The sequence below is a fragment of the Chlamydotis macqueenii genome, chromosome 1, assembly GCF_036417535.1.
Source record: "Chlamydotis macqueenii isolate bChlMac1 chromosome 1, bChlMac1.mat, whole genome shotgun sequence".
Lineage (NCBI taxonomy): Eukaryota > Metazoa > Chordata > Aves > Otidiformes > Otididae > Chlamydotis > Chlamydotis macqueenii.
In genome coordinates, this window is record NC_141556.1 from 198951905 (window position 1) to 198964695 (window position 12791).

Sequence of the window (12791 nt, forward strand, 5' to 3'; positions counted from 1 at the left end):
GGGCCATGCGAGAGACTGCAAAGGGGAATTTCTATAAGCAAGCCAGAGCAGTGGGATATGAGGGTCACCCTGCCTCACGGGCATCAACTCTGCCTTCCCTTGGGAGATGAGCAGTCCTAGCAGCCATTTCGGAAAACAGGAGGGTCCTGGTTTAATTCAGCCTCTGACCAGGGCACAAGAAGCTCCTAAAGTCCGTGCTGTCTTGGATTCTCATGATGTATGAAGAGTGCAGGGAGCTGCTCCAGAAGTCTAGAAAAATGTCTGCTTGAAACCCTGCTATGATACAGAGGATGCTTGAAAGAGAATCAGCTTTAATCTCTGTTGTAGTTCAACCCCGACCGGGAACAGACAATGCAGTCTCTCTCTCACTCCCCCAACCCTCCGAGAGAATAGGGGGAGATGAAATAAGGAAAAACGGCTCGAGGTTTGAGATAAGGACAGGGAGAAATCCTTAAAGTTACTGTCACGGGCAAAACAGACTCGACCTGGGGAAAACTATTCATTTATTTCTAAAACTAGCAGAAGAATGAGACAGGGAACAAGATAACCTCCCCCCACCACTCCCTCTTCCCGGGCTTAACATTATCTCTACTACCTTCCCCTCCCGAGCGGCACAGGGGGGAAAAGGGAATGGGGGTCGCGGTCAGTTCATCACGCGTTGTTTCATGCCGCTGCTTCATCATCGGGGGAAGAACTCCTTGCATTCCTCCCCTGCTCCTTCGCGGGGTCCCTCCCACGGGCCACAGTCCTTCGTGAAACTGCTCTGGCATGGGTCATCTCTTCCATGGGGTGCAGTCCCTCTAGAACAGCTGTCCCAGCGGGCCCTCCACAGGCCACAGCCTCTTTCAGGCCTCCACCTGCTCTGGCATGGCTCCATGGGCTGCAGGTGAATCTCTGCTCCTCCGTGGACCTCCATGGGCTGCAGGGGGACAACCTGCTCCACCATGGTCGTTACCACGGGCTGCAGGGGAATCTTGGCCAGGAGCTGCATTACTCCTCCCCCTCCTTCTTCACTGACCTTGGCGTCTGCAGCCGTTCCTCACAACAGGCTGGTAGATGTCTCTCAGGATCCTTTTTACATCTTATTCACTTCTCATCTCCTCTCCACTTCTTGTAGCCGGACTGGGCCTAATTGGGCCCAGTCGGCTGCCAGGCGGGAGGCCAGAGGGTGAGGCCTGCAAGGGCCACAAAGCTTGCGCCTCCCCTTCTCTGCCCCCAGCTCAGCTGCTTCACATCTTCTTTTCCTTTTTTTTTTTCTGTTTTCCCCTTCTTAAATACATTATCACAGAGGCGTTATCATGGGACCTTCTGCTACCAATCGGCTTGGCCTTGGCCAGCAGCAGGTCCGCCCTAGGCCTGGCCGAGTCCACTGAACAAAGGGGAGCGACTTCTAGCAGTTTCCTACAGAAGCTACCACCTTAGGCTCCCCCTTACTAAACAAAATCAGAACAATCTCATATGTAGCTCCCATTATATTTTCTTTGGATTAGCCTGATGGATGACATTGATATCCTTACAAAAACTGCTTATAGAGGGAAGTCTGTCTGGGATAAATATGGTTGCAAGAGGGAAAACTAGGTGGCTTCCACAGGGAGCAGTTCTATAAATAGTGGCTTGACTAAGCTGCAAAGAGTGCTGGGGTGAGGTAGCTCTAGACTATATAAGATGCCCATCAGCATCTTCTTGTTTCAGTGTTTTAAACAAATTTGGATGGGGTTTATAGGTAACTCTGAGGAAGAACTCATGGGCCCTCTGTTATCTGCTGTCCTCAGGGTAAAACACTCAGGACACAGAAGAAATGCTGATCAAGAGGAGGTTCAATTTACCTGGTCTGGTGTTGAATTCAACAAATCTGTCTCTCGGTGCAAGCCAAATGGAAATAAGAGGTTTTGAGCATTGTACTACATTTTTTATTTTACAATTTATAAATTCTTAAGTCTGAGTGGTTACCCAGCTGGGTGTTCCTTCTAGACAATTAATTGAAGCTGTATGCTGTCAGAAGTTCTCCCTGAGATTTGCAGTCTCAGTTTGACCTAATCACCTGAGTCAGAGCACTGTTATTTGGGCATTCTTATTTTTTTTTCACTCCCTCAGCAGCTTCCTCCACCATTTTTATTTTTTTTTTGTGAAATAGTGATGATGTCAATATAACAAATCTCCTTCCACAGCCTTGACATCTTGTTTTCATCCTTCTTTGGCAAGCTGGTATAGTAAAATCTCTGAAATGATGAACGGATCTGATGCTGGCCATTCATGTTTCAAGTCAATGGATTCTGAATAAAGTTGTCTTGAAGTTAGATTAGGCAAAGAAGAATTCCTGATTCTGCTATTGATCTGCTGTGCAGTGTGAGACTTACAATATCAGTCACCAGTGCTTTGCTTTTCTCATCCACAAGAAAAAAAATCTCTGAAAAGTGCACTGAAGATCACAGATTAAAGACATTTTATGAGCATTAAGACCCAGATTCTGCTGCCTTCATTAAGTAATATCTCCTCTCACAGTGTGAAATAGATGAATTACTCCCTGAGTAATACACCGTGCAACATGATGGACTCAAACACAGCCTGATTACTAGAACATCAATGTTGGCCAATGCAAATGTGCTGTATCTTGCACATAAACTTTATTTCTGAGTAGTTGAAACATAAAATTGATCAGTTCTTTAAGCCAATTGTAATTCAACAGATCATTAATGACAAATGGCAGAATGCCCCAGCATCCTTCCAGGCAATACTCCAGATGGAAGTCATTGGATAAAGAACAGGAAGGTTTGGCAGAATGTGAAAAAAGAATAAATTTGCTACACATCACTCATTTTGCCTGACTGCAATAAAGTAATTGTAATAGAATGTTGTCACAGGATAATGGTCTCCTGCTGCTTTAGAAATGCTTTGCAAAACAGATGTTTACTTTCTCTGTGGGAGACATTGATCCCAGGACAACAATCTTTTCTATTAAAGGAAAATTAAGTACTTATAGGTTCAGTAGTACGACAAAAAGATCATTATAAAAAGCCATATAATGTATTAGGTGAAATGATATGAAATATATACGTGGTGTATGTGATACATGCAACTAATCCCTAAGTGGGATTAATCCAAGTAGTTTCTTCTGGCAGCTCTGCGACTAACATTTTCTCCACAAATGCAGATAGGACAATGCAATGCACTGCGATTAAGTTGTTTTTGTTGTTTTAATCTTCCAAGGCTCTGTGAACTGCATTTGTAAGTAAAAGTAACAACATCTAAACTCCAACATATGATGCCTGATAAGAAATGCTTAGTTAATAACAAATAGATAAAAATAATGAATAAATAACAATAAAATAATGGAAATTAAAGACCAGGCATTTTCTGTCAGGGCTGAACTCAGTATTGTGAGCTTTGCTTATTAGAACCAAGAAAAAAAATGAAAACAGATAACCATTTCTAAAACATTTGTGCATTTGAAAATAATTTTCTTAGAAGAGTAATTATACATTAGAGATTGCAAAAGAACTAAAAATATTAGTATTTTTCTCTGAACTGTCTGCAATACACGTGGGACACATACATCACACTCTGTCGTAGTATGATAGAAAAAGTAACATAGGCACTATTTTGGTGAACCTTCTACATTTTACAGGCACTTCTGCTATTCATCCAATAATGTGGCAACTGCAAATTTGGGCTGATGAGACATGTATAAAAGAACATTTGTTCTCTTATGTGCTGTAACTGTCTATGTCTATGTGCTGTCAAAGGCGTTTGACTGTCAGATGAAGCAACCCACTGTGGTATTTAGCTTTTGCCAAGGTTGTCTCTGGATCGGGAGGAATAAAATGAGAATAATTAGCCAGGGACCAATCGACTTGTTGGCTGACCAGACTGACCTCCAGGGCCTGCATCATCTTGAATCTTCTGCTGCCCATTTCTATTTAGCTCCAGACATCTTGAGATGGTGTTTGGCACTTTTCCAGCTGGTGCCTCTATCCAATTCCATGTATTTTATATCATGAATCCCAAAGAGAGTTGCAGTATGCAGACCAACATCTTTGTAACTGGACCAGGCAGGTATGAGGCTTGCTTCCACATATTTTAAAAGTCATAGCTGAGCAGAATAGCCAGTGAATAGCAACACCGAGTCCAGTGAATTGGCTTGGTATCTGAGTGCATTCAGTTAGCACAATCCTGACCTCAGGAATAGTCACTGAAGCACTGAAGCAAAGAATTTCCCTTCCCATTTCAGGGTCATCACATTACAGATGTAAAAGGAAGATGGCCACGACGGGCATGAAAAACTAATTTTTAATGTTGCAAGGGTAACTCTGCTGTCAAATGCTAATGATAAGTTGCATTGGGAAGTGGTACTTAAAACTTTAAGAAAAAGAGGAAACTGAAGACTTTAAAAGTGTCAGTTTTGTCATCTTGGAACCATTTTTCCCTAGTGCTGAATAAAATGCAAATATGCCCACAGGCAAGTTGCTTACCCTACAGCTGAAGTATTGCACATGGCACCAGTTGACACTTCGGTATTTTAGCAGCTTAGACTTATAAATATGTATTTGCGTTTCCAACACTAAACTATGTGGCTCTTTACCCAGTTGTCACGGTTGCTGTGTCAGCCAGGAAACCAGTGGAAGCCTGCTTCACTGAGGACTGTACTGATATGGTCCACGAGAAGGAAGTAAGTTTAATAGAAACGGAAGCATGTTGAGAAAGTTAACAGCAGCCTGTGCTAGGGATAGTGTTTAGCACCAACGGACGCCTTCCAGACCCCTTAATTCCTGAATCCCCTCAACAGTGGGAGCTTGGCCTGAGGGCAGGCAGGGGCTTGTGCTGCAGGTCTCAAAGAATCTGTTAAAATGAGGATTTCTTCGGAGGGAAGAAGGAAAAGGCAGAGGAACTGCCTCATCTCTCTGCACTCAGGTGCTGATGAATATTTTTATTCCCTAGAGGAGGAAGGACAGAGGAGGACAACAGAACTGAAGGTTCATGCGTGAATTAACTTTCAGGTGAAGTCATGTCTGATTCCTGTCCTAGGGCTGCTGAGGACATTGCCAGGGCTGCAAAAAGAAAGTCTCTGTATCCCAAGTGTAATATTTAATAAGGCAACAGGCGGTGCTATGGATGACTCTGGCTTTAATATACAGCCTTTCAAGCCACAGGCTTCAAGCCTCAGAAATTTAAAAAGTATGGCAAGATAAAAGGAGATTCACTGCCTCTCTTACTCCATATGTATTTCTATAGGAAAAAAAGAAAAAGAAACAGAAACTGGGTGAGCCAAGAGAAACCGGGATGACGACACTGAAAGTAATGGCCTGGCAAGGGTTGTGGTGCCCTAGTTAACAGTACAGTGCTCAGCCACAGACCTGGGCCCCTTCTGAAAGCAGCCACAGGTCCGTGCTGCCTAGGGCCATGCCCAAGAGCTCCTCCATACCCGTGGAAATCTTCCCAGTCTTTCCAGTGGGTTCTTGTTCAGGCTGCACTCAGACATTTCACAGGATAAGGTTGTAAAACATATGTCATAATACAGGGGAAAAGCAGAGTAAAAGCCATCTTAAAATCATTGTATTTTAATTTTTTTTTTGTTTGAACAAAGATGAAGTAATGACAAGCTGCCTTCCTTGACAGCAGGAAGAAACACTACAGCTGAGATCACACTTCCTTGGAGCCTTTGGGCCGAGAAGGACTGTGTGGGGTTACCACTACCGCCACGGGACTCTGAAAGCGTCTTACGCAGACTGCATGGGTGGGGACAGCTGGGAAGGAGACACCTGGCCTTGTCTCCACGGGGGTCACTCTGTATCCAAGCTCCTCTCCTTTGTATCCTCCACCCCGCTCCTTTCTCCTTTTGCAAGGCAGTAGCACAGGGCTGCTGCAGGGGAATGAATTCAGTTTCTTCCTTTCTTTTTTTGGACATGACCCGCAACGGCAGCGGGAGCAGCGCTCACACAAAGATGAGGAGAACTTTAGCCTCTGAAAGCCGATGGCAGTATCCTGCCTTCCCAGCGCTTTGAAGCGATTTCTTTCCCAAGCTTCAGGTTCCCCAACGCTATTCCCAAAAGTTCGCTGGCGGCAAGCGACGGGCGGGGGAAGGCGGACCGGTTCTCCCGGCCGCGGCTCGCCCGGCGCCAGCCGCAGGGAGCTGTCCAGCACCGCCAGCGCCGCCGGGGAGGGGGCCGTGGCCGGAGCCGGGGCGGCCGGTGCGGGCGGGCCCCGGGCCGCACCCAGCCCCAGCCGCGGGCCCCGCCGCGCCCCGCGGAGCCGTGCGGGGGTCTCGGCCCGTGTCCCCGCTGCCTCTTCGCCGGGCTCTACGGCGCAGGAAGGAGAGCGGAGCGCCTCGCCCACCCTCCCAGCAGCCGGCGGGGGCTGATCGCCGGCTCCGGCCCTCGCCACCCCGCCGCCGCCGGTTCCACCGGCCGCCCAGGGCCAGGCGGAGCCGTGGCAGCACGCCCTGGTGCGGGGGAGCGGGGCCAGGCGGCCGCTGCGTGCCGCGGCGTGCGGGGCTGAGCGCGACCGGCGGCGAGTGGGGCGGGGGGAGGCGGGAGGAGGAGGGGGAAAGGGCTCCAAACAACACGTGATCCCCGCGGAGCAGCGAGGGAACCGGGGGAGGGGAGAGCGAGGGCGGGCGGCCCAGGCAGAGGAGGGCAGCGGCCGCCGCCGCCACCGCTTTAAAGCCTCCGGGCGCGGCGCGGCGCCGCGCAGCACCCGCGTTCCCCGGGCCGGGCGCGGCGCAGCGCGGAGCCGGGCAGCGGGGCCGAGGGGCGCGGCGTTGCGCCGGCCCCGGCGCGGCGTCTCCGCCGCCTCCCGCCCAGGGACACCCGCGGCCATGCGAGGCGGCCGCCCCCGCGGCCCCGCCGCTCGGCGCTCTCCGCCGCGGCTACCCGCCGCCCCGCGCTGAGCCCCGCCGCCGCCGCCACCGCCGCACCATGTCCCGGCGCAAGATCTCCTCGGAGTCCTTCAGCTCACTGGGCTCGGACTGCCCGGAGACCAGCCCCGAGGAGGAGGGCGAGTGTCCCCTGTCCCGCCTCTGCTGGAACGGCAGCCGCAGCCCCCCCGGCCCCGCCGACACCCCCTTCGCCGCCGCCGCCGCCGCCGCGGCCAGCGCCGGTGCACGCCGCGCTCCGCGCCGCCGGCGGGTCAACCTGGACTCGCTGGGCGAGAGCATCCGCCGGCTGACGGCCCCCGCGGTGAGTGCCCCGCAGCCCCCGGCCCCGCCACCCCCGCGGCTCCCGGCGGCTGCTCGGCGGGGTCCGGTCTGCCGAGGGAGGGAGGCGGCGGTGCCCCGTCACCGCCTCCCGGGCGGCCCCCCTGCCCCGCCGTGCCCGCCCGGGCTGCGGGCTGCCAGCCCCACCGACCTGCGGGAGTGGGGGTCTCGGCAGCCCGGTGCTGGAAATGGGGTCGAGGAGGCAGAAACGCGCGTGGTTGCCGGTTGGGCTGGGCTCATCGTTTCCGCCGAGCCCCTTTCTGAACGGAAAGAAATGGTAAAATCAAAGTGCTGATTGCTGTCTGGCACGAGCACCGTTTTTCAATAAAAAGTTGCATCTGTACGATGCGGGGCATGCACGTTCTTCCTTCAGCATAAAGGAGAGGTGAACTTGCATTCATAGGGTTTTTCCGTGCTGAACAAGGTAAAAAAAAAGTTTCGACTTAGCGTTCAGAAATATTTCAGCAACAGATTTCCGTCTCTCAGCCTCCCAGATGCACTGATGTTCCTGAGAGATCAATTTCTTTAAAGTATACTTTGAAATCCATGACTTACGGCTATCTGGATAGCTACACCTGTAGTTGAGAATCAGTGAAGCACTGCGTATGCTAAAATAAGGAGTGAATTTGGGTAGAACCCGTAACATACGCTAGTATTGCTTTGTAAGGCTGAAATCACTGGCTGAGGCTTTCTGGTAGATTCATGTGAAATAGAAGATTCTTCTCCAGCCTTTCTGTTTGATTGTGCTACGCTCCTCTAAATACCGCTGTGACCATCATTAAATTTTCCTCATGAAGTTTCAGCTGTAACTGAATGCTCGTTTGGTCACTGGGATATTGTAACATGTTGAGGTATAAAACATTAATTGCAACAAGTAGTCTTAATTGCAATTAATTGCAACCGTATCGAATTTTGTGACATTGAATCCATCTCCTTGCATATTGTTATCCAGCTTTGGAAATCACTGACAAGCCTTATCACCATCAGCTATCAGTTTGCTTTGCATTCAATATTCTTTTTTCTGATGGTGTTTTGTGAACTGGCTAGGTAGGAGTAGGCAAGCTATTTCATGGGAGAAACCAGCAGTGTCTTACAAAGCTGACAGTCGGACAGGTTCAGTTCAGACTTTTCTTTCCCATTGATTTTTTTCCCACTCCACTGGGAATCTAGTCTTGTAATGTTGATATTAATAGATGGTATCTCAGGTGACCTGTCTTGTTTTAGTACAAAAAAAAAATTAAGCTTTTTAATTTGATAATAATACTACAGTGTAATTAGAGCATGTGTTACCCAAAATATTTGAAGTATTCTGAAGTAGCTCAGTGCAGTATTTTTAGATAACCTTAGTATTTGTATTTTCCCAGCTTTGACTGTTAGCTCCTCTATTGAGTTGCTATAAAAGGCACTTACAGTTTTAAAGCTTTGACAAATTGTTGAATTTATTTTTAAAATAAGCACATTCATTGAATTAAGAGACGAGGAAAACTTTGATAGATCTTATAGTGCTCTTTCCTTCCTGTTCTTACAGAAATTTAATTTAAGAATACAAAAATTTTGTCCAGCCTGGTTTTGATGTCCCACACAACAGCTTCCATGGCTTCCTTGGGAGATAATTATAGCAACCCTTACTGCTGAAAAACAATGTTCTTTTTAAATTTTAATATGTGATACATATTGCTTAAAATTTCCCTTTTTATCTTGGCATTGTAACTAGTGCTTCACTCCCATCTTACACATTTTGGCATAAATTCGTGTGATTAAGACTAAAAAGTCATGTTGTCGCAGTCTCTGTATAAGAAAAGAATCAGGTTCCCTGTCTTTTCATTTTTCACTCTGAGAAATCACTGTTCAGGTGCTTTGTTATTTTGGTGCATTCCTTTCTTACTGAGAATCTGTTCTGTGATACTGAATACATGCCTTCTTGCAACAAGTGAAGTTACCATATGTCTAAGACTTTGAATCTGATTATTTTCACACATCTGATAATATAAATCAGGAATAACTTTAATTAGAAGTAAAAAAAAAAAAAACAACAAAAACCTTTGACTATAAAATTAGTGTAAAGTGGGACTCATTCCCATAATTTGTAAAATTGTAAGGCAAGTCTGAAGGGTGTATTGACATATATTCTTTCTGAAGAAAAAGGTTTAATACTTTTATTATAGGTGTAGATATATCTTAATTCCATGATACTATAGATATGGGTCACTGTTAAGAATATAAACATGCATTTGTGTACAAGTGAGAGAGTGTGGATGCACATACTACATATATTCCCTGCAGTGGCTTGATATTTTCCTTTCCGACATGAACGCAGCAGCAATTTGTCCCCATCCAAGTGCTGAACACTTTCAAAGTTGAAGGATGCTACAGGTTCCTGAGGTTTATACTTAGCCTAAATTTTGTGCTTTTCCTTGGCGATGGCTAGGATTGAGATACTGAGTATAATTTTTTTTGTGTTTTTTCACTAAGCAAAAATTCTTTCTGTGTGTTTAATGCTGCTGTGGCATGCAGAGAGATCTCTGAGGCGATGTTGTTTCGATGTGGCAGTAGCAAGGGCTACTGAGAGCTGCTCTGGGGATGTGGAGAGCCTCAGGCTGAGCAGGAAGGAGCATCCAAGGGGCAAAGGAGCTGAGCAAGAGCTCTGTCCGTGGGGCAGGGTGGCAAGAAGGTTGTGCAAGCAGGGTAGGTCTTAACGAGTGGTAGTGCAAAAATGTGTGTGAAAACGTCTCCTGCGCAATGTCTTAATGAGTTAGTACAACTGTACTGTCAATGGAAAGAGATCCTGTAGAGTAAAATGCAGTAACGAAGTATTTGAGATATTTTATATTAAAATATAGCGAAAAGAAGTTACTACATTTTGTGTCACTTGCAATCTTGGTCTCAAGTTTAGCTGAGTGTGACTTTGCACAAATACTACTTTTTATGGAACTGTGGAAAAAATAAAAAAGTGGACTTTCCCATGTTGCAGAATTTAATCCAACCCTTCTGCTTGCTCCTGGAGAACAGCTTCAAGCACTTTCCAGCACACATGATTTCCCAACTCTTTTCTTAAGTACATTTTCAAAGATTTTTCCTGCAGTTGTTATACTACAGGATTAGGGGCCTGATCCTCAGTAAGCACAGGGTCATTTTATGTTCGTGTGGGTTCGTAAAGGTTTCCCAACGTGCCTGGGTGGCTGAAGGATGGACACTGTTCATCTGGAACTTGCTTACCCCAAACCCTCTGTTTTTTAACAGCCAGAACTGGGAGGATGACAGGGCTCAGCTCCACCAAAACAGCTGCGTATTTTGGAGAAAAGCATGTGATGATGAGGAAGATGAGGAGACTTCCGTATGCACCCTACCTTTGGCATTCATGAGTAGGGTGTGCTGGGGAAGGTCGGGGAAGCAGGGTGCACCGGGCAGGGAGGCAAAGCAGCGGCAATGCAAGAAGAGAGGCAGCTTTTTGTCACGTCTGCACTCAACAAGCTAACGGTGCGTATACAGACAGCATTTTGAGTTGCTGCCCTGTTGCCCTCCAAAGTTGCTGATAAGCAGGAGTACGGACAGCAGGAGGGCTGAGACTCTCCAAAAAGTCAGACACAGCTGAGTGCTGCAGCCCGAAGGGTCGGGGGAACCGTGCCCAGCCGAGGCTGTGCTCAGTGCTTGAGCGTGAAGTTGATGTTCTGTGGGACCAAACTTAGCAGCTCAGTGCAATAAACCCTGGACATCACACACACTCAGCTCTTGGGACTCCTGTATCTCATAAGATCGTGGCCAACAGTGCTCCATGCTTCTTGCCCCATGTCTGGCTCTGCCTTCTCACAGCCTTTCACCTCTGTGATGTTCCCACAAAACTGAGCCCATAATTGTGTTGGCAGCTCCTATCCACTCTAACGTGTTCCTAAATCATGTTCCTGAGTGGGCAAAGATGTTCATTCTGTCCTCCTTCATCTGAATCACCATCAAAGGGTCTTTGGTTACGTACTCTGTCAGAGAAATTCGGAGCTACATCCAGCTGCTGTCAAAACAAACAGATGTCCTTCTCACTGGGGTGGGTTCAGGTTTTTGGAGATAAATCAAAAAATGTTGGGAATCCAGTAAGGACATTGAATTATGACCTTGTTTCTAAGAAGTCAGCTGCAATAATTAGAATACAGGATAGATATTAAAATAGAGGGAGGTAGATTTAGATTGGATATTAGGAAAAATTTTTTTACAGTGCAAGTTGTAGAACACTGGAACAGGTTGCCCAGAGAGGTGGTGGAAGCCCCACCCCTGGAAACGTTCAAGGCCAGGTTGGATGAGGCTCTGAGCAACCTGATCTAGTTGGGGATGTCCCTGCTCCTTGCAGGGGGGTTGGACTAGATGACCTTTGAAGGTCCCTTCCAACTCTAACCATTCTATGATTCTATGATTCTATGATATATAAAACATATAACTATAATATAATAAATATAGTAATAATATGTACATCACAAGCAAATTTAATGGTATTTTTTTTTGTTTGATTCTAGCTTTGTTGTTGTGTTCCATTTTAAAGGATGAATTTTACACCCACAATGACATAAATTTCGATTAATTATAACTAGAGATGAAGATACTATATGCTATTCATTATCAACATGAATTTTTCTGCCTTTAAGAGCTCTGCTATGTGGGAATGATATCCTGGCACCAGTGGAAAAAGTTTTATTCTTTAGAAATGCAATTTAGTATCTTACTGAATTCCAGTTCCTTGCAGCAATTTTCACATTTGCTCCAGTTCTATCTTGACTTGTATCCAATACCAGGCTTAAAATAGAATCAAAATCGGGAAAAAAAAAATTGTCACTGATTTGAAAAGTCAAATACTCTGTTCCCATCTAAGGGGTATAGACGACCCTAAAGGAGCTTGGAGTGACTGGGCTTGTGTTTGGAGGAGACTGTGTACCCCCAAGCACTGAACTGATCTTTCTGGAAAGAGAATTACGGGATGACACAGCATTAAACTGACTCAGATTTCCGTTTTATTTTATTTTCTGAATGGCCTATGTAACGCATCTCTTGAACTATGAACATTATTAAGTGAAAATAACTTCTGGTATACTTTTCTGTTTATTCAGAATTATTCCTGCTATTCTTTAAAGGCCCAGATGAAGACACATTAAATTAAGAACATTTTTTTTCCTGTTTAAGTGAGGAAGCTGCTACTGGCTGCTGCCAAATACTTTGAATTTAAGAATTGTCTTTTTGAATATAGCCTTTCTCCTGACAGTGGGAGAAAAGTGAACCTGTAACTTATGTTACAGAACTGCTGTAACTTCAAATTGCTTAATTGCAAAGAAATCCTTCAGTGAGTAGGGGTGGGCTTTTGGCGGAGAAGTTGCAATATAGCAGCTCAAATTGAACTGGACTCCGTCATAAACCTCTACCACTTACTCTCAAGGAATAACTGCTCCTTTTAGGAGTGATAAGAAGTTGTTGCCACTAGCAGGACAGGTAACAAATTGATTTTTACATGAGATTTTGAAAAAATTTTGCACAAGCATTCTGAGCTCCTTATGATTCACATTAACCCACTGGGTACGTCTAAGCTCTACTGTTGTAGGAGTAATTTCTGCCTATCGTTCTGAATGGA

The 12791-nt window shown here is 46.3% G+C and overlaps 1 protein-coding gene across 1 annotated transcript in view; it reads left to right on the forward strand.

The window, feature by feature from the left end:
- Window positions 1-6762: 6762 nt before the first annotated feature.
- GUCY1A2 (guanylate cyclase 1 soluble subunit alpha 2) overlaps window positions 6763-12791 on the forward strand; it is a 146753-nt gene continuing 140724 nt past the window's right edge. Inside the window, exon 1 of the mRNA XM_086742489.1 lies at window positions 6763-7172. Coding sequence (XP_086598615.1) covers window positions 6912-7172 — 261 coding nt within the window. The 5' untranslated portion in view covers window positions 6763-6911. The remainder of the gene's footprint in view (window positions 7173-12791) is intronic.